Source organism: Notamacropus eugenii, chromosome 1 (assembly GCF_028372415.1).
Source record: "Notamacropus eugenii isolate mMacEug1 chromosome 1, mMacEug1.pri_v2, whole genome shotgun sequence".
In the NCBI taxonomy this organism is placed as follows: domain Eukaryota; kingdom Metazoa; phylum Chordata; class Mammalia; order Diprotodontia; family Macropodidae; genus Notamacropus; species Notamacropus eugenii.
Window position 1 is genome coordinate 355,115,024 of NC_092872.1, and position 22,232 is coordinate 355,137,255.

At 40.2% G+C, this 22,232-nt stretch overlaps 1 protein-coding gene and 1 long non-coding RNA gene across 3 annotated transcripts in view; one reads left to right on the forward strand and one right to left on the reverse strand.

Annotated features, from left to right (window-relative positions):
• Positions 1-21,628, reverse strand: part of YY1 (YY1 transcription factor) — a 42,098-nt gene extending 20,470 nt beyond the window's left edge. The window contains exons 1-2 of one of the 2 annotated variants that reach the window (XM_072630234.1): positions 20,625-21,628; positions 11,999-12,073 (exon numbers count right to left, since the gene is read on the reverse strand). In XM_072630234.1, the coding sequence (XP_072486335.1) occupies positions 11,999-12,073; positions 20,625-21,309 (760 nt within the window). In that variant the 5' untranslated portion in view covers positions 21,310-21,628. The remainder of the gene's footprint in view (positions 1-11,998; positions 12,074-20,624) is intronic. The other variant, XM_072630235.1, reaches the window with a different exon arrangement.
• LOC140518263 (uncharacterized) overlaps positions 19,651-22,232 on the forward strand; it is a 73,119-nt gene continuing 70,537 nt past the window's right edge. Inside the window, exon 1 of the long non-coding RNA XR_011971886.1 lies at positions 19,651-19,790. This is a non-coding gene — a long non-coding RNA (uncharacterized lncRNA). The remainder of the gene's footprint in view (positions 19,791-22,232) is intronic.

The window sequence follows — 22,232 nt, forward strand, 5'->3', positions numbered from 1 at the left end:
AAATAGCATTCACAAAACAATCTTGTCAGGGAGGTATTGCAAGACTGTTTTACAGATAAGGAAATTGAAGCTCAGAGAACTAAAGTGATTTGCCTAATAAAGTTCTTCAAACTGTTAAGCAGTGTCAATGTAGAAGCACTGGTGTGGAATTCTGGATAATATCTACCCCCTCTAAGGAGCTGACTGCTTTCACCACAAATTTGTTAACTTCACTGGGCTCTTACTGATACAGGCCAATCTTTTTATCAGCTAAATCAAGTACAGACATTCATTACACATCTAAAACACCTTGGACACAGTGACAGAAGCTTGTATACAAAGGCAAACTCTCAACACTCTCTGGCCTTAAGGTATTTTACATTCTAGAAGGTGAAACTTATAATTATCTAGTTAAAAACCTAAGTAACTTTTTTGGGGGGGGGGGGCCAGAAGAAAATCAAGAAAGCTCTCACCTCATATAGGAGGTGGTTTCTGAAATGAGCTTAAGTGTCTAAAAGTTGAACCCAACAAAGGAGTGCATTATAAGCATGAGAGACAACCAGCACAAAGATGGAAAAAATGATTCTTGTGTGAGGGACAGCAAGTAGGCTATTTTGACTGGACTGTAGAGTGACTGAAAGGGAGTAATGTGTAATAAGCCTGGAAAAGGAGTATTTGATCCCAGAGGCAAAAGAGCTGTTTGAGATTCTTTGGCAGGAGTGACAGATATGGTCCCATGAGAACTTTAGGAATCATTTTGCTGCCAGGGGCAACTATGCGGAGGAACCTAATAGAAAAGGAGACAAATTAAAGGCAGGGAGAATAATGAGAAAGCTATTGCCATAGCTCAGTCAAGAGGTAATATGGGCCCTCCAGTCTTAGCAAGAGATTCTTTGCTAAAGTTAACTTTGATTTTGTCATCTCAATTATCTTCCCACCCCCAACATGTCTCCAATGAGCAAACTCCTTCTATCCTGAACCTGGCTTTCGAAGCCCTCCACAATTTGATTCAAATCCACCTTTCTTGATTTCTGATACTATTCAATCCAGTTAAACTAGACCATTCTCTTGATCTTGTTCCTGAACTCTTCACCTGTCTCCATCCCTTTGTTCACACATCTCTTCTAATTAAAATGTATTTCCTACTGACCACTCAAGAAGAACTGTTTTCAAATTCCACTTTAAACACTAAAAGTGACAACGGGCAAATCACAACCTTTCCCAGCCTCAATGAGAACTTCTCTAAATTAAGGATAACACCTGCAATGAGAAGCAGCTATGGCACAGAGGAAAGAGAGCCAGACATAAAAAAGCCAGCAAGACTTGAGTTCAAGTTCCACCTGTGATACCAACAACTTCTTAGTAGTTTTTGTTTTTTTTAAAGCAGCTATCTCAGACACTAAGCTGCAGATTAGCTGCACTGGTATGAGTTTTTCCTGACCTGGGAGTTCCTGACTTCAGTGAAATGACAGGTTTAAGCTTTACCTCTATCTTCCTAATACCTGCAGTAACTATGATAGTGTGCAAATTACTTGGGACCAGTATTAATTTTGATATGGCTTCATTTTTTTTTTTTTGACATCAACAGTCACATCTACTTACATCAGGATGGCTAAAATCATCTGATTTAACTGGGAGTTGAATTAACATGATTTCTCTACCTTTAATTAGTTTTTGGTCATTTGAATGCTAGATTTTGTGCCATACATGTTTCATTGCTCTCTTTTGTTGTGTTAATTTTTTTTATCATTCCAAGGAAACATGCAAAAGTTACATAGCTCTTAAATAGCACACTTCAATGACTGTTAAAGAGATATTGCAGCAGCTGTTGGGCGTGGGGAAGTCAAGTGTTTCAAAATATTATTCAAGCCCACAATCAAATAGGATTGATCAGTTGCTCTGAAGCACAAAGGCCTATGGTCAAACACCAAGCACTGACAAACTCTATAATTGTTACAAAAGAGCCTCATTAATCCTCAGAAAACAAGCAAAGACCTTCAGAGGGACTGGGCAGATGGAGCAGGTATTACTGATTCCTCTCCTGTGTGGTGCAGACTTCTTGAATTTAGAAGAGCATTAAGAGCAGCAATCAAACAACTGCTAACCACTGCTATGAAGAAAAAAATATTCGTAAGACAATACAAAGAGTGGAATACTGTAAAACAAACAAACAAACAAAAAACCTGACAAAACAGTTTTTCATTCAAGGTTATACCAAAACTGTTGTCCAAGGTGAATGAACCTGCATAACCTTTGTCATCTTCAAACTAGAAAATGTTCACATCCCCCCAAAAAAACTTTTGGGGGTTTATCCCAGTGAGTCTGCAGATCTTATCCCTACTGAATGATAATCTGATAAATATATTGCTATACTGAAAAGCAGAATTCCCAAATAGAATAATTTTATGGTATAAAGCCATAGGTTCCCCAAGTGGGTGATACTGCCCCTTGGGTGGTGCTGTACTGAAACAGGGGCATGGTAGTAGCCCTGGGTACAACTGAGGAGTGTTGAATGAAAATTTTTTAAAACCACTTCAAACATGTTTTATCTATTGTGTAACAATTAAAATCGTGGTGATTACAATATTTTCCAAATAAAGAAACAAAACTCATTATAACTGCTCAGTGGTCAAATCTGCCAACAGGTCTTAACAAGCAAGCGTGGGCAGATAAGAGTATGGCACAATGTCATGAAATCAAGCATGCATTGGCAGGAGTATGTGCATGTAATGACCTGCTCAAAATACAATACTATATGGTTACATGATGCAATACTGCATCATCAAAACTCAATGCAGGGAAAACCCTACAAATTTACAATAAATTATTAAATTTAAGATGAGGCTTAAAAATATTTTTTTGAAATGAAAACTTAAAAAAAAACTAAAAGGTTAAAGAAAGTAGGTATGGGGGGGCACTGAGTAATTTTTTTGAAAAGGGGATGGTAGGCCAAGTAAGTTTGGGAACCTCTGCTTCAAACCATGTCATACATCATAAAAGCTTAATAAATTTACCTGAGATGGAGATAAACATGCTTTGACTACACTGTGTCCAAAATAAAAAGTGTGATGAAGAATTAAACAATCCAATAAGTTATAAGATTTGCATGTCAACAAATTTATTTTACTTTAGCTCAGTTAATTAGTACAACACTGTGCCGTACAAGAGCATATTGTAAGGATGTATAAAGTATCTTATAAATGGTAAGGCATTATATAATAATAAATTATCTTTATAAGTATTTCCTTTCAAGAACCACTTCTGATGTCAGTATCTCTATGAAAAGATACTTTCTCTCCATCCTTAAATCTTTTCCCAGTATTACCTTTCTCTTTACAAAAGGGAAAGTGCAGTTATAGCTAGCTAGCTACCTACCTACACTCCCCCGCACCAGAGATTGTATCTTATAAATTGTAGATAGATGTGCTGGTTCTGATTTCCTTTGTTGTAAGGGAGGGTCTCAATACGTATAGCCCCAAAATGACTGTGGAACAATAGGCTTCAATAAAACTTTAAAAAAGAAAAAAAATTAGACTTCTTGAGGGAAGGGCCTTCATCATTCTTTATCATCATGCCAACATTGCGCTGTTTACGGAATAGGAGCTGTTTGCCCAAAGTGATCTTATTTGATAATTTTGAACCAGCTATTCACACACTTATGGTAACTTGTACCTGTTGCCAAAAAATATTGGTTTTATCTAGTCAATGTTTGGTGTGCTGTCCTGTTGGGAAATGATTTAAATGTTATGTGAGCTATTTTTATTATGGATAGAATATACTATTACCCCAAATTCATATTGACCCTAACTTGATTTTTTTATCTCTGTAACATACAACTATCTTATAAGATGTTCCTGATTAGTAAATATCTGAAATAAGACAAGGAAAAGTCTACCAGAAAGACATGCATACAGCTCTAGGTATGGAAGGGACCTGAAGGTCATCTAAAGAGATTCTTCATATTACAGATAAAGAAACTGAGACCCAGGGAAACTAAATTAAGTTAAACATATAGCACAATAGGATTTGAACTCAGGTTTGTTTCTAAAACCAGTGCTTATCCCATTAAACCATGCTAACAACCCATTATTAAGATTCTCTATGCCACAATCATTTATAAATCCTCTCCTACCTATCCCCATTCTGTTTCCTTTGTAGCTATCTACTTAACTTCGTTTTGAATGAGATCATATAATTCTTGCACTTGCAGAAATTTCTTTTCTTCTCTTTCAACTTGCTTCTTATGTATTACTACCTTCTCTACTGGCTGATGATTGCAAGCTCACTTCACTTCCCAATGAAAGACTTTGCTGAGAAACATGGAGCTCCTGAACTAAGGCTAAGAATCTTCAGATTATCTTATCCAAATTTAAAGTTCCCTTTAATGATATTATATTAATAACAATAAGTAACCTGCATGAACTATTTCTAGGCCGACACTAAGCAATATCTATATTTGTTAGCAAACTGAACAACACTGAAAAACAAAATTACTGCAAACAAAATGCGTGGTCAAGCAAAATATCTTCCCACTTTGTCTATGTCCAAAAACGCACATTTCACTCTCCCTGTCTATCACCTCAATGTCAGGAGGTAAGCAGCATTCTAATCCATGGGTCCTTTGGAATCATTGTTGATCATCTCAATGGATTTTTAAAATCTTTCTAAATTATTTTTTCATAATTTTAAAAAATAGTATAAATTATTCTCCTGGTTCTAACTTCTGAGTTAAAAGTGAAGTTTTATTATACTTGCACCCTTCCTAGTCAAGTGACATACATTTCTTCTGTTATATCCCCCCACCTTCTTCTAAGATATAACCACCACACAAATTACTCCCAATCCACCCATCTTATTTGATTCCCTCTGTGACTTCCTTCTGCTAACATTTTCCCCCCCCGCAGAGGTTGCCTGAATTTATCATTGGAATGCAAACACTTTTTATAGTCTTTTCTGATTGCTTGCCTGTATTTATTTTTTTACATTCCTCTTTAATCTCAGTGTTTTTATTTCAAAGTTTCTATTCAGCTTTGGTCTTTTCATTGAGAATATCTCACTTAATATCCATTTTTCCCTCTGCAGGATTATATTAAAATTTTTTGGGGTAATTTATTCTTGGTTGTAAACCAGGTGATGCAGTAGAAAGAGTACTGGTCCTGGAGTCAGGAAGATCTAAGAACAAATCCAGCCTCAGATAACTCACTAACTGTGACCCTGGGCAGGTCACTCAACCTGTTCACCCCAGTTTCCTCAACTGTAAAGTGGGGATAATAGTCTCTCCCAATGCTGTCATAAATATCAAATTAGATAATAATTATAAAGCACTTGTAAAGTACCTGGCACATAGTGCTATGTAAATGTTAACCATCATCATCATGGCCTTTATCTTTTGCCTTTTGAAATAGCTTATTTCATGCTCTCTGTTCTTTTACTGCGGTAGCTGCTAAATCTTATGTGAATCCTGACTGTGGTTCCTCAATATTTAAACTTTTCTTCCCCTAGATGCTTACAGTATTTTAAAATTTGACCTGGAAAGCTCTGGATGCTGGGATTTTTCAGGAGGTTACAGATGGATTCTATTTTGATAGTTTCTTTTTTGGTCATAGGTAAATGGTATTTTTTAGGTAAAACAATGATTCTTAAATTGCCTCTCCTTGAAGATCTATTTTCCAGGTCAATTGCTTTTGCTATGAGATACTTTACTTCTGTTTGGTTCACTTTAATTTTCAGGCAGTCTGTTATTTGGGGCAAGGTTTTGAATTTCTTGTGCTAAGCTGTAAATTTTTTGCCCCAAGTGTCCCCCAAAGCTCTCATTTTATTTATGTTAAAAAAATCCCATTTATAACTCGTACATCATGTCTTCTAGGAATTCAAATTAGTCTTGTGGCCAAGTATATTTTTCTTTGAGGTTGTGCTTTTAGGTGTTTTGGAATTATTCTCCTCTTTTAAAGTTTTGTTTTTTGGAGATTTACAGCCAGATAGCTCTCTCACCTTTTTTTGGGGGGGGGGGGGGTGTCACAGAACTGTGGGAGAGTTTATTCTTCCAGTGATCTGCAACTCTAGTGTTGCTGGCCTAGCTGGCATGTGAACAGTGAGTTGAGGAGATAGATCCCAGTCCACCTTTCTTCCATAGTTCCCACCCTGGTCATTTGCCAGTGGATGGAATTTGTGATTTTGAACTAGAAAGGTGACTCATTGTAGAATTCCTGGTCACTATTTGGTCTGGCATTTTTAGAAATTTGTTGTTGGTTAGATATTAGTTGAAGAGTATAACGGATCTGGGCTTTCTATACCACTTCTTCCTTTCCCAGCATCTTGACTAATCTCCTACAGCAATACCTAATGAGCATTATTACTTGTGATCACATTGGGCAAGTCACTTAAGCTCCTACCACAAGTTTCTTAGCCTATTATACATCATGCTTGACAAACCTGGGATAGAGTAAATAACTAAGTTTTCTTTTTGAGCCACCTTTTCAGTCAATCAACAAGCATATATTAAGAAGGCAGTATATGAGTCAGGCATATTTGACTTCTCCCAGTTTTATGGCTGGCAACAAAGGCTGAGAATTCAAATTTCTGATGGCAAATGGGAAGGGTAATCAGAATGGAAATAAGAGCAACTTACATTTTATATGGTTCCTTATGCTCTACAAAACAACTATGAGGTTGGTAGGTACAAGAATTGTTACCTCCATTTCGCATGAGGAAATTATAGCTTGGTAAAGGGGTGAAATATCCAAGATCCCACTGTTGTTTTGTTTGGAGTTAGTACTTGAACCCAAATGTTCACTCAAGGACTAATGGTTCTACCATAATCCACTGTGGATAAAAACAGATATCTTGGGGACCCTTGACCTGCTGGAACAAGACCGATGTGCTTAAATGGAGAGATATGCCCTTGCATTTATTGTATGGTTGGTGGAAAATCATTCAGCTAACTTTTGATCCAAGACAACGAGGAAGATAGATAGCATAGAGTAAACTAACCTCCAATACAGGACATGTACTTTGAGTCCCCTTAACAAGGTTGCTAGATTCCATTAACTCATCCATTGTTACATTTTTCAGATAGATGGATGAATTTGGGTTAACTCCCTTTATGGCCTATAGCCATGAACAATTTGTTCTCTGTAGCTGGTCTCATCAGCAGCATGTTCTAATCTGTGGCCAAACTACCAATGGACAATGAAATTATTGAAAAGGAGGCAGGATAAATAGATAGGCACAAACGGACAATCCATTTCTAATTTTCAGCATTTCCATACTGAACTTAGAACATACTTTCCCACACTCAAGAAGTTACTTACCAGAATCTAACCCCTTCCTTTCTGCTTCCCCAGCTAACACCCTATTCTAAAACAACACCATTACTTCAGAATCATATACCCTCTCTAATACAACCTCCACATGTTATCAAATTATCCTAAAGCAGAAGTCAAATATAACTAAACTCCTCAGACAAGATGGCTCTCTACCTCCCCACCTCCACCTCAATAAAGTACAAATTTCTCAAACCTGGCAATCAAAGCCCTACATAACCCAGCTCACCTCCCAACAAGCTTTCTGGTCTTTCTAGACAAACAAGAGCTGTTTCCTTCTCTCTATTCTTATCTTCTCATTCCAATTACTCATTGTGAGCATAGTGAAAAAGCCCCAAGTATTTGAAGCAAGAGCTCTGCTATTTAGGTCTCCAATCATTTAAATTCTTTGGGGGGGTTCCAATGGGGGGGGGGGGGCATGTTTTGATGAAAAGGTTTTTTTCCATGTTGTGTCAACATCCTCCCTTGTCTCCCTTATAATAAATAAGTATAATAATAGTTTTAATAAGCAACTTATCAATAATTATCTGTCTCATTTTGGACCACTAGGCCACTGCAGCTAGGTGGCACAGTGGATAGAGTATAAATCTGGCTTCAGTCACTTACTAGCTGTGTGACCCTGGGTAAGTCACTTCACCCTGTTGACCACCTGTCCTCATTTGTAAAATGAGCTAGAGAAGAAAATGGCAAACCATTCCAGTATCTCTGACAAGAAAACTTCAAATGGAACCAAGAAAAGTTGGACAGGACTGAACAACAAAAGTCCACCAGAACAGGAAGGAGATATCTCACCGATAGCACCTCCTCAACTATTTACTGTGTGACCCTAGGTAAGTCACAATCTCATTGGGCCAGACTTTTTCATTTGTAAATGGGGCAGGAGAGGTAGGGGTTGGATTACCCTTGGCCTTTCAGTTCTCAATCTATGATCTTTTGATATTACAATTAATCACTGTGTTCTAAAGTGTTTCAATACTGCTTACACTGTCATAGTAATTCTGCAAATTGATTTGCTTTTATTAATTTTATTATCAGACTATACGGATCTTCCCTTGTGTCTGAATTCTTTACAATGCAATAAAATCTTATATTCAGATACAAAATTAGTTGGACTAGTTCTCTACTCTCTTCCAAATCTAAAGCTTCTATGCCTTTGTTTACATGTCATCCTGTCTGAAATGAACTCACTCCCAATCTCCAGATGTTAAAATCCTTTCAATCACATATAAAGAATATACTTGAAAATGTCTGTTTCCTTTTGACTAAGAGATATTATTACTAGGAATATTAATCCAAGGAGGTCCAAGATAAAAACTGAAATCAGTGCAATATTAAGAGCATTTTTTGTTGTAGCAAAGAAATGGGAAGAAATCAGATGCTCATTAACTGGGAAATGGTTAAATAAATTGTTGTACACATATAGACAATTACTGAGCCGACAGAAGCAATGAATATGAAGAACACAGAGGTAGGGGAAGACTACATAAAACTGATGAAAAGTGAAGTTAAAGTAGAAACAAGAAAATTATGAAAACATATACCTTAAAAATGTAAATCGAAAAGTTTATAGCAAAAAAATCCTAAAATTAAATGCTTAGCTCTGAAAGAAATATGAGAATGTGCTTTCCTACTTTCTTTGAAAAAGTAGAAGGTTATGGGTGTGGAATAACCTCATATTTGCTGAACTTAGTTTATGTGTTCTTTAACTTCTTTGGTATATATAAGGTGGGCATTTAAAGAAAGGCACGTGGTATAAAAAAATAAGATGATCAATTAATAAAATCCTTCCATTCAAGGCTCAGTTCTGGTGCACCTCCCCACAAAACCTTCCCTATTCCACTTCTGCTAGAAGTGATCTTTCTCTCCCTTTAATCTTGCATAGCACTGTCATTCCATTTCTGTCATCCTCAGAGGATTTTAAGTGCTTTGAGGACAGGAACTATACATTTCTTTTGATAAAACAAATTGAATTTTCTTGACATCTTCCTCTTAACCCTAGTATACGACAAATAGCTCATGCCCTCAATACAAAATTTTTTTCTTTTTCATTTGTATAAAAATCTAATCCCTTTGGAGAATTCTTTGCTGACAATCACACTGCACAGTAATCCCTCCTCTGAAGTTCCATGGCACTTCCAGAGGCAACTAGAAATCTCCATTCTTGCCCCCTAGTTTTGTCCAGTTACAAGTTATTTTCATGATGACCTGTTCATCACTGTAGGGAACTCCTGGTATGGAGACTCTAAACATCTAAAGAACACTTGTCTGTAACAAAGCTACAGGGAACTGCCCGGGATTCATTCAACAAGCATTTCATAAGTGCTCATTTTACATTCGAAGCTGAGGAAACACAGACAAATGAATAGTCCTTGCCCAGAAGGAACTCACATTATACTGGGTAAAAATGTGCAGTACAGATAAACCAATAGAAAAAAATATGCAAAAAAAAAAAAAATTAGAGGGAGTTCCCCAAAAGTCTTTTGTAGGAAGTGACACTTGAAGCTGAGCCTTGAAGCAAACTAATGACTCTGTGAGGCAGAAATTGAGGGGCAGATATAGGCCAAGCCTAGGGGTACAGTTTGTGCAAAGGTACAAACCAGAAGATGGAATGTATATATATGGAGAAGTAGGCCAGTTTGGCTGAACCACAGTGTGAGGTATGATGTGAAATTAGTCTAGAAAGACAGGTTACAGCAAGACTGTGAAGGGCAAATGCCTGACAAATCTATTTTATCCTAGAAAAAAAAAAGCACTCTACTAAATCTTCTTGAACAGGAGTATGAAGGTATACACACTTTTGGTTTTTACCAAATTGAGCACTTGTGTCAAAGAGGGCCGGAAAAGGGAAAAACTGGATACTTAGAAACTACTGCTTCAGGCAATGTAAACTAAGGGTTTGAATCTGAGTGGTAGATGTATGAATAAAGAGGACAGATGCAAGAGATGCTATGTAAGTAGAACTGACAAAACTGATGGGGGTGGGTGGGAATTGAAGGAGAATGAAGAATTGAGGATGATTAAGAGGTTGTAAAGTTGGGTGACTGGAAAGACGGTGGTATCCTTGACAGAAAGAGGGTTAGGATGAGGCATGGGTTTGGAGGAAGAAGATAATGAGGCTAAATGACTTGCTTATGGGCAGATAGGCAATATGTGTCAGAGGTAAAACTTGAACTCAGGTCTTCCTGACTACAAGGCCAGTCTTCTCTGTACTATCCTAAATAACACTTCTCATCTGAAGAAAATTGCTAGAACATCTAAATATTCTGTTAAATTTCAGAATATTCAAGTGCAAATAGTACTCCAAGACATGTAGGAAACTAACATAAACAGAAGACAAAAGGATATGAAAAACAGTTCTCAAAGAATTGTAAACTATTAACCAAATAAAGATTGCTCCCAATCATTAGTAAGAGAAATGCAACCCTGAGGTTTCATCTTATACAAAGAAAACTGTCAAAGATGACAACAACAGTCACTGTTGGACAGAGCTGTAGAAATACAAGGAAATTAACAATTGAAAAAATTGCAAATTTGTCCAAACCATTCTGGAAAGCAACGTGAAATTAACCTTAAAAAAACGACAAATGTGTTTATCATTTGGGAAATGTTTAAACAAAATGCAATGTGATCATGATGGAATATTGCTGTGGTGTAAGAAACAATGAATATGAAAAATTTAGAAAAGCATGGCAAGAACTCATCAGAGTGAAACTAGATGGCTTTTAAGATCCCTTCCAGCTCTAGAAGTTTGATCCTCTATAATATAAGAACCAGGAAAACAATATACACAATGACAACAATGTAAATGGAAAGAACAAAAAAGCTAAATCTGCTGGGTAAAAAGCTTGGCCCTAAAAAAAGATGAGCAAATTTACCTCCCTTTCCTTTTTTGGTAAAGGTGGGGGAAATGAGGGGTTACATTTTGCACATTTCAACTTGGCTGTTGGTTAATTTTGCTTAACTGCTTCCCCAATCGCCCCCTTTATTCTTTGTTTCAAGGACTGGCAAGTGGGGGAAAAGGGTATATTTAGAAACAAAGGTGATGTAAAAACAAAAGATGCCAATTTAAAAAAATTCAAACGTGCAAATAAATACAAAACCCCATTTCAAAATCAAGCCATTTCTGTATCACCTTAACTTCTCTCTATTAATAACTGGCAACACTCTTATAGGACACCATCTATCAATACTGAACTACCTATATGGCTTTTTGTATGTATTAAACTTTTGTATTCTTGGTTACCTTTTGGAGTATAGCTTGCTTCTCCAAATAAATAAGTTCTCAGAGAGAGGTTATGAGTTTTGTCTTTGCATCTCCCACAGTGGCTAACAGTGCCATGCAAAAACTAGATGCTAAATATATACAACCATCAATTGATGATTATAAACATTTAGGACAATGTCTAAAGCCTTATCTTACACTAGCGACTTGAACACAAATTACTGTCGTAAATACTTTGAAGCTCAAATTAATGTTGCAAAAATTTTAAAAAGCTATGCTAACAGTTGAAACAAGATTTTCAATCTTATTGAACAAACTGAGAGAGAACAAAATACTGTATTTCTGCCCTTACTAGCTAATACAAGTTAAAATGTCTTAAGTGTGTAGGAGAGATCACTTCTAGCTATAGACAGGAACAGGGGAGAGGGGGTAAAGAAAACAAGAAAGACTTCACGGAAGGAGTTGACAACCAGACCTGAGTCTTGAAGGAAGAGAAGGATTTCAGCAGACGGAGATGTGGAGGGAGTCTGTTCCAGGCATGGGGTATGGCCTGTGCAAATGAAGAGGTGGAAAAGGGCAAGATGAGACCATGAAATGGCTATTAGTCCAGTTTGGCTGGAACATAGAGTACATGAAGGATAATAGTGTGAAATAAGGCTAGAAACTAAGCTTGGGGCCATTTTAATTAGCATTGTGAAACTAGCACATAAAGTTTATATTTTATCCTAAAGGTGACAAGGAGCCACTGAACAGATTTGAATAAAGAAGCATATCGATCAGGCCCACACATTAAAATCATTATTTTGGCCAGGATTTAAGGTAAGGATTGAAAAGGGTGGGGAGACCACTAAGGCTTTCATAATAGACCTGGCAAGAGAATTGCTCAGTTCTGAGGGTCACATTTTAAAGACAAATGATTAAGCTGTAGAGTACCCCCCAAAAAAGGTAACCTGGATGGTGAAGGACCTCAAGAATATGTTACTAGTTGAAGGAACTGGGGATGTTTAAGCCAGGGGATGAGAAGTTTCAGGGGAAATATGATAGCTGTCTTCAAGTATGTGAAGAGCTATAATATTGAAGAGGGATTACTTATTTCTGCTTGGACCTAGAGGGCAATTTAGGTATGATATAAAAAAAAAAGCATTCCAATAATTAGAAATATTCCAAAGTGTAACTGGATTGCCTTGGAATATAACAGGCTCTCCCCTTCGCTGGATGTCTTTAATCCCTCAGTTGTTAGTGCTCCTCTCTACTAAAATCATTTTGAATGAGGAGTTTCACTGTTCAGTTGTTTCTCCAAATTAAAAGGAAAGCTCCTTGTGGGCAGGGAACAGCTGGTTTGTCCCCAGTACCTTATATAAAGTACTCTGAGGTACTTAATAATTAAGTGCTTGTTGAATGAAATAAAAAGGGTGGGAATGAGTATACTGGTCAGTAATCTTGAAGAGGAGATCCTTGTTAAGGTAAGGATAGGACCAGAAAGGCCTCTGAGGTCTTTTCCAACTTAGGGTCTATGAAAGGAGAGAACCTGGTCCCCAACTGAAAATTCTTTCCTCCTCTTTTCCTTTGCCTGAACCTCTCTTTTGCACTTCTCATCCTTCCTTGTATTATGGTGACCTGTGTATATCCTCTCTCCTACCTCCATGAGATTACAAGCTACTTGAGAGTAGGATCTGGATTATATCTCTGTATTCCTAGCAACAACCAGCCCTCGCACACAATATATTTTTAAGTAAACATTTAATGGAATTGGTAGACATAAAAATAGATTCTTGCATTAAATAGTCATTTATCTGTCCCCTCCTTTTTAATGATCAAGAACACAACATAGCATTAATTCAGAGAATTAATCATTTAAAAACAAACAAACAAACCAAGCTACAGCAAAACATACCAACAGAAATCAGGAAGCATATAATTCTGCTTATCAAGGAAATAAAATAGCTTTCAGTTTTCTCAGTACCTGCAATTCACATGTATATATGTGTTCTCCCAGATTATATAGACTTGAAGGGGTTCTGGAATTCTGTACTGGGTGAATAGAGAATTCTTCTAAACCAATTAGAAACTACCAGGAAGAACTGAAAACTTAACCTAATAACAGTCCTCCCAACAATATTCTGGTCAAATCAAGAAGGTAAGGGGAGGATGTGTCGTTTTAACAGATTACAGAAATTCTCAATCTGCTATCTCTCAAAGATTCAATAACCTTAATTTAGTTAGAAGAACTAAGATCTCAAAAGGTTAAGTGACCTCTTCAAGGTCATACGGGTTCCTCCTAGGTCAGCACTCTCTGGGTTTTCTTGAAGTGAAGAGGAATGATTATATCCATACATTTCAAACACATCCTCTGGTAGCACTCTTCAGATATTAAAAAAACCAAACAAATACAAAAAAAAAAAAACTCCACAAAACTATGCACTCAAGTATACACTTATTTGAAAACCTGTGGGTTCTAATGTCACAGTGGCTCCTTACAAAATATGTTACCATAATAGATTTAGAGCCAAAAGGGTCCACAGAGTCCATCTACTCCCAAAAGCTTCATTTTACAGTCCAGGAAACTGAAGCTGAAAGATTTCTGTGACTTGCAGAAGATGATTCATAGGTGCTATGTGACATGGGGGAATTCGAATTCACTTCTCAGACCCAAGTACCAATCTACTTCCACTGAGTTGTTTGCTTCCAGTTTTATCTAAATCCATTTTCTCTCCAGAAATGCCTTCCCCTTGTCAGAGTAAAGGCTTCTTCAGTTTAATATTTGGTTCAATTTAAGTTGTGCATTTACTCTAACTGGTATTTCAGACATATCTAAATAAAATGTATCATAAAATTATGGAACTTAAGGAATCAAATTTAGAGGTCATCTAATCTACCTTCTATTTACAAAAAAGAAAAGGGAGCCCCAGAGAGGCTGAGTGACTTGCCCAAGGCCACACTGGTAGCAGAGTCAACAGTGGAACCCAGATTGTATCATACTGACTCCCAAATTAAAAAAAAAAAAATTCAAAAAGACTTGATTTATAGCACTGCATATATATCTCCTAAATACTAGGAATAGTCAATTTTTCTTGCTAACATTTTAACCAATTGTGCAATTCAATTTGATGAAGGGACTCATAATTTATTTTAAATATTTAAAGATGCTTTTAGTTTTACATTTAACTAAATTTTGAACCACTGAAGTTAAAAGTTTTCAGGCTTTTTCTTAGGAAGTGAAATTGATCCTCTTTCAGTACTATCCATCTGAAGAGTAGCTCAGAGAAGAAAGAACTCAGTCCTAAAATTTATTTTGCTACTGACTTGCTGAACCAATTTCTACCAAGGTCTGAAACGCCAGTTCTAGGCTAAAGCCTTGGAGAAGACATGCATTAATTCTAGCAAATGGCTCAGACATCAGATAACTTAAATCCTCTACTGTCTAGGGAACCCTCTTTAGATGGCAAGAAATCTGTTATCTTTTAATTGAATGTTTTTTCCTCCAGAAATGATTTTTGGATAGATGTCATAGGAACCAAAACATCTAGTATATTTGAATATCAGTGCTCACATAGTTTGGTAATACATAGCTCAACTAAGTGAAAAGGAAATCATAAGGAATAATTAATGAATGTTCAAGTAATTAGATGACAATATTTTTAACAGATCTATAATTTGTAGCCTTCCCTCCATGTGTTACATTATTTTCCCCTACAGCTTTTCATTAATAACTCAAATTGTTGATGTAAGAGAGGTGAGATTTTAATCCTTCAAAAAATATGAAGTCAACGGTAGTATTTTACTTTAATAAAAGATTTGACCTCAGGTACTTTCTTTTGAAAATGAAGTCTACTCAAATTTATTCGAACAGTTCAGTATATTCTATACTCTCCCTTGCACACAGATACACACGACAGTCAACAGTTGAGAAAAAACTGACCTGGCAACTTCATTTGAAAGCAACTGCAACATCCTTCAGATTATACCGACACTTAATCGGAAGCCCAGAGGGATATATATCTCATCTTCATTCTTTTTATATACACAACTCAAAACATACACACAGGCATGCATGCAGCAAAGGATGTGAATTCTATGTAATATTAGAAAAAGTCATTGAGCCTGGTGTATTCACTTTCATCAGTATAATTAAGGATTGGATAATATCAGGGAAGCTTAACTTGTTAGTAATTTTACTTTTAAAAATATTTCAATAATTTGGTTTCTTTTGCAATTCTATTTTATGCATTTAAAAAACATTATTCTGAAGAGTGCTAAAACTTTATCTGACTGCCAAAAGGATCCACAATGCAAAAAAGGTTAAAAATCCCTGGAACAGATGATCTCTAATATTCCTTTACAGCTCAAACACAAAGCACTTCAACATCCAGTTGAATAGATAAGTACACAGTTTTCCCTCAAATAAAGGGAAATTCTATCTAAAAATTCTATGCTAAATTCTATCACAATTATGGCATTTTCAGTTTTCACTAAGTCAATGGTTCAATATTTAGAACAGAAAAATGAGTTCTGCAAAATTCCAATATAAAACTGAGTTCTAAATTTGATAACTTTGAAATATTTGTTTTAATTATCCATAAACAAAAAAGTATTTTAAGAGTGTCAAAAACAATTTGCTCACAATTTCCTAAATTAACTGTGATTAAGAACTATATTGTTTAAAAAAAATGCCAAGCAAACAAAAAAATACCCAACCACACCATGACACTAAGGCATTTGCCCAAAATACATAATTCTAGGTTCTTAAAAAGAACCAAGAAGTCTGCTCATGCCCGTGTTTCATTCAAAAGATAATTACACTGAGGCTACGCTTCCAAATTAGCTGTATTAATAAAAAGAATGGTTCATATTTAATTAACAGTGTGACCCTGGCTGGGTAAGGTAAACTCAGTTTTGGCCACTGTAAAGTGATGGTTTTCAGGGTAGATCAGATATTTTGGGGTCTTCTAGCTCATAAGATTCCATGACTCTTTCTGTCTTCTGGGTAAAGGCAGGTATGTGGCAGCAGCAAGCAGGTGAATTATGAGTTAATTCACAACCTGGATAATTGATTCCTGAATACTGAACAGATTTCTACTCCAAATGACATTCTGCCATATCTGAAAGCATTAAATTTGAGACTCCTTTACTTTACTAACTTATCCTTTACTTGTTCACTAATTTAATTCATGATTATAACCGTGATTTATGAGAGATGCCAAAGAATCATTTAATCCAATCCTCTCATTTTACAGATGAAAACAACTGTGGAGTAGAAGGGTAAAAGACTTGTTCAAGGTCACACTGACACTAAGTGGCAGAATGAGATTCAACTCTAGGTTCTCTGACTTTTTACCACTATTACTCAAGTGATGATGGACAAGGATCCTGTCCATGGATAATTCCTTATCTACGCAGGGATTCTAACACTTTTTTGTGCCACTGGCAGTCTGGTGAAGCTTATGAACCCATTCTTAGTTCAGCGTTTTTAAATAAATGGAAGGCATTGCTAAATTTATTCAAAATAAAGCTGAAAAAATTTCCCCCTTCCAAGTTAACAAGCCTCCTGAAATTAATCCATGGACCCCAGGTTAAGAACTCCTGATCTACAGGATGGGAATAACATGACCTATCTTACTGAGCTGTTACAAGTATTTTGTAGACCTTAAAAGCATTTGAGAAATGGTAGCTATTCTTCTTGGATGTTCCAAAATGACTTTTAGTCAATCCCAATGCAGAATATTATACTAAAGGTTTAAAGAATTAAAAAAAATCCTAAGTCCAAGCTTACATTTTGTCTACAGTCAAGTTATCCCACTTCTAAGAAGAAAACCATATCATGAATTGGAACTTAGGACATGCTCTGCTAACCACAAACCTTTTAGCTTTTCTTCTGTAATGTCCTCAAACACAAAAGGCAGAGGGAAGGGGGATATTCTACTACAAAACATGTCAGTGGAAGCAAAATGCCATATATTATCATTAACTAATATTAACTGTCAGTATGCTTATGGCTGTTACAGGCCCATCCCATGGCAATTTACATTAAAATAAATCCTAAACTGCACAACTTTGTGAATAGCCACCTGCAGAAAAATAATAATGTTTTTAAAATGCTGATAATTAACTTTCAGTTGCTTAAGACAGTTAAACTCCTCAACCATTTTCTAGTTGATTTTTAGGCAGGCTAACCTTGCACCACTGGACCTGTCTCAGTTACTTTAGACTCCACATTACCATCCATAACATTTAAAGTTGGAGGTATTCTATTAACCCTTCTGAAACTGAAAACAGAACGCTGAATTTAGAAGTCAGAATTGAGTTAGAATACAAGCTTTGACACTTTGTATCAAGCCAACTCACCTCATAGGTAAAACAGGCACAATACTCACCTCATAGTGATGCCCCGAGATTAAGTATTTAACACAGAATATTATGCCAGTTTCACAAGGAAGCTAAAACTGAGGTAGCTAGATCACAATAAACTGAGGGCTGGGCCTGGAATCTGGAAGATGCGGGTTTAAATTTCAGCCTCAGGCACTTACTATCATAGAGACCTTGGGCAAGTCACTTAACCTACCTAGGTCAGCCTCAAGTTTCCTTAAATGCAAAGAGGATACCAGGACTCACCTCCAAGGGTGGTTGTGAGGATCAAATGAGATAAGGTTGATAAAATACCAGGTACAGATTAGGTGCCATATAAATGCTAGTTACTGTTACATTGAGGTTTATATAGTACTTTCTGTACTTCACAATGACCTTAACAAGGTATTTTGAAAGGAGAAAGTATAAGAATTTTGGTGTCATGTTTATTGTCACACAGCCTAAAATCAGGTCAGAGTTAAACTTCATCTTCATGACTCCAAAACCATTTTCTAACAGCTGTCTCTCCTGGTTTTTAGGTGCTTATGTACAGTTACACGCCTTTTAAATAGGTAAGCATAACTTCAGAATTACACCATATTAAAACTCATTTAAATTATACATTTTTATTTACCCCCAAATAATTTTGGTAAAATTCAACAGAAAAAAAGAAATTAAAATCAGCAAACTTATTTATACCCAAATTTTCCAACAGCCCTTAAGACCCTAAATGAAATTTAAAAATACCTGTCAGTAACAATTGCATTCTGATTAAACAAGGAGGCATTTTTTGGTAAGCACAATTTCTATAAATTTAAACATCCAGCTTCGGCACAAGGGGAGCTACTAGTATCTCCCCGGGGCATTTTGAATTCAAGATCTCGGTGCAAGTCAACGGATTTGGGTATAGTCCATTTGTTCAATTGTCCCTTGAATCACCAGGCTTCAATTATATTAATTCTTTCTCATTAGACAGATATATTAGTCTCTTATCCAGCGTTTGTTCTCTTCTGGTTTTAACGACAACAAAAAAATTTTTTCATTCCAAAGTTAAAATTAGAGCAATTTAAAAGAAACTACTTCTATGCAGGTTTTTTTTGGGGGGAGGGGGAGCGCTGCAGAGATAGGAAAAGGGCTTTAGGGAAGATAACAAATTTAGCGTCAGCGTTGAAACCTCAGATGATGAATTACTATTTGCAGTTGTAGTCATCTTAGTCCCCTATTTAATACCCTCCAATTTCGCTAGGTAATAGTTATACAATATTGCTATAAGCAGCATTAAAAGTGAATGACATCTTTTCAAATTAACACTTCTTTACGTTTCGAGGTAGAAAAGAGCAAAACTACCTCATATATATTTAACTTTTTTCCTCAGAAAACTTATGCTTAAAATCAAAGCTGACTTAATTTTTAAAATTTGAAACGTTTCCTTATGAAATACTGTAATGAGAAAAACTGAGATGTTTTCTTAGTTTTCATTTCTAAAATAGTTTCAATTTGGGTCCAAATCAAGTTTTTAAGTTTGCAGCACTACGAAAAAGACGACACTAATACTGGAAAAAAAAAGCTGGAAATATAAAGTGCTGCCAAAAGAGGTGCTTCAGTAGCAGCACAATTCCCAAAGAACGGCCCGATCCTGAACTAGTTGAGGGAACCTTAAAGACTAAGTGCAAAGGGGCAAAATTTCCCCCACCCCTTTTGAAAAGGGCCTTCTAGGGAAGAGGAGACGAAAAGGGAAGGAAACAAATAGCTTCTCACCCCAAACGAGGGGGTGGGGCTGGGGGCAGACTCGAGGGGTGTGCGCTGTAATCTAATCACGGAGAGAACCTCAGCTCCAGCCCGGCCGTCTCCCACGTCGAGTACTAAGTCTTAACCAGCCAAAGAATCCTCCGCCCTCCAGCACTTCCTCCTCCAAGCCCCATTTTGTAAGTGGACCCAGGGAAACAGCCGGGTCAGGCAGCTACCCTCGCCGCGGGGTCGCCCCGGGGGTGGGTGAGGGGTCCGCGGAGGCTAAAGGCCGGAATGGCAGAGCTCCGCTCCTCCCCCCGCCCCCGCGGGAAGAGGGCGGGAGGGGAGAAGGGGAGGAGGAGGAGAGAGCGGAGCCTCGAGCCGCGGCTAGAACAATGCAGCGGTTCCACCCCCCCTCCCGGGGTAACGGTGACCCGGGGAGGCCCCCCCCGCCAGAGGCTGCAGGGACGTGGGGGGGAGTAAAGGGGTTGGAGCAGCCGAACACGGAGGGCGCGTGGCGGGAGGAGCGGAGAGAGGACGAGCAGGAGGGGGGGAGGAGGTAGGGTGGGGGCACGGGGAGAAAAGAGCAGGCGGCAGCGTGGAGGCAGAGGCTGCGAGACACCCCCGCCCCACCCCCCTCGCCAGAGCCTGGCCCCACCCCCGTCTCCCCTCCCCCCTCCCCTTCGCGGCCGCTTCCCCCTCTCGGAGAAACTACGCCATTGCGGCCTAGTTGTAGAGCCGGCGCACCGCCCGCCCCCCTCCCCCACGTCCCCTCCACACCGCCAGCGCCGCCATCTTTCTTTCCCCCCGGACGGGTCCCAGCAGCCCCGCCGCCCCCGCCGCCGCACAGGCCCCGCCATCTTTTGGGGCCGCCATACTTGCCCTGGCGAAGAAGATGGCGGCGCCCATCACACACATAAAACATGGCTTCCCTTCAAAACAAAAACATCCCCGGGGCCGGGGAAGCCGGGGTCGTGTCGCCCGGGCCTCGTCCCGTCTCCCCTCGCTTTCCTCGGCCTGGCGCCGCTCACCTGAGGCCCACATGGTGACGGAGAACTCCCCCTCCAGGGTCTTGATCTGCACCTGCTTCTGCTCCCACTTCCTGCCGCTCGGCTCGGCCCCGCCGCCGCCGCCTGCCCCTCCGCCGCCGCCGCCGCTCAGGTAACTCTTCTTGCCGCTCTTCTTGCCCCCGCCTCCGCCCTTCTTCATCCGGCCGCCGCCAGACGACGACGAGCCGCCGCTCTTGCCGGCCGCCGCGGCCGTGACCAGCGTCTGTTCTATGTAGTCCTCCTCGCCGCCGGCCGGCGCGGGCACGGGGATGAGGATCTGGTCCTCGAAGCCGTCCTCGGCCCGCAGGCCGTCCGAGTCGTCGCCGCCCACCACCTCCTCGCGGGTCTGCACCAGGATCACCTCCTGGTGGTGGTGCACCTGGCTGGGGTCGTCGGTGACGAGCGGCTGCAGGGCGATCATGGGCGGGTGGTGGTGGTGGTGGTGATGGTGGTGGTGGTGGTGGTGGCCGCCGTGGCCGCCGCCCCCCCCGCCGCCGCTTCCCGTGCCGTCCTCGTCATCCTCCTCTTCGTCCTCCTCCTCGCCCACCACGGTGGTCTCGATGGTCTCCACGGGGATGGTCTCCACCTCGATCTCGTGCAGCTCCACGATCTCGGCCGGCATCTCCGAGCCGTCCGTGGCGATGTAGAGGGTGTCGCCCGAGGCCATGGCTGAAGCCTCTCGTGCCGCCACCGGCCCCGGCCGCTACCGCCGCTCTCCGCCCCCTCGTCCGCGTCCTCCTCCGCTGCGGGCGGGCGAGGCGGGCAAGGCGGCCGGTCGTGGGGAAGGGAAGGGAGCGAGCGAGAGGGGAGGGGGGGAAGCTGGGGAAGGGGGAGGGAGGGTAGGGGGAGGGGGCGGGCAAGCAGGCGGGCGGGCTGTCGGTGCTCTCTGTCCCCCTTCTCGCTCCGCGCTCGCTCAGGCTTCTCGTCCAGGCTGGAGAGGCTGCTGCCCCCCCCTCCCCTCCCACCCCACCCTTCGGGCCGGGTCTCCGGGCTTTCCCCCCCTCTTCCTCCTCTCCTCCTCCGCCTCCTCCTTCAACACAAATACCAACTCCTCAGCCCGACTGCAAATCTCGCCGCCGCCACACTCGCTCCGGTATCGCCTCGCGAGACTTCCGCTCTTTCCTCTCCCTCCCTCCGCGCGTCTCTCGCTCACTCTCGCTGGCTCCTCCCTCCCCCCAGCCCCCCCAACCGACCTCGCCGTTTGCTGTGACAGGCTGCCGTGATTTAGACTCCACCCCCCCAGCTCCGCCCGGATTGGGGGAGGGGGAGGGGATCGCCCCCGCCTCCTCTCTGCGCGTGACGTCAGCACGCCGACGTCGTCACCTGCTTTTCGTACCTCTCTCCCCTCCCTCTACTCCCAGCCCCCCAACGGTTGCAACTGCCCGTGTATGTGCAGCCTCGGGATTTCCAGGTTGCGTTAGGTTACCCGGCCGTTGTTTGCGCCGTGTGCTGAGCGGCTCGATTTTCCGTCTTCTCCCCGGCCGTCAGCCGTGGAAGCTCCGCTCGCCGCGCCTCTCTACTCCCTCCTCCGCCGCCTTCGATATGGAGAAGCGGGCAAGGTTTGATGTGGAGCTCTCGGGGCGGGGGCTC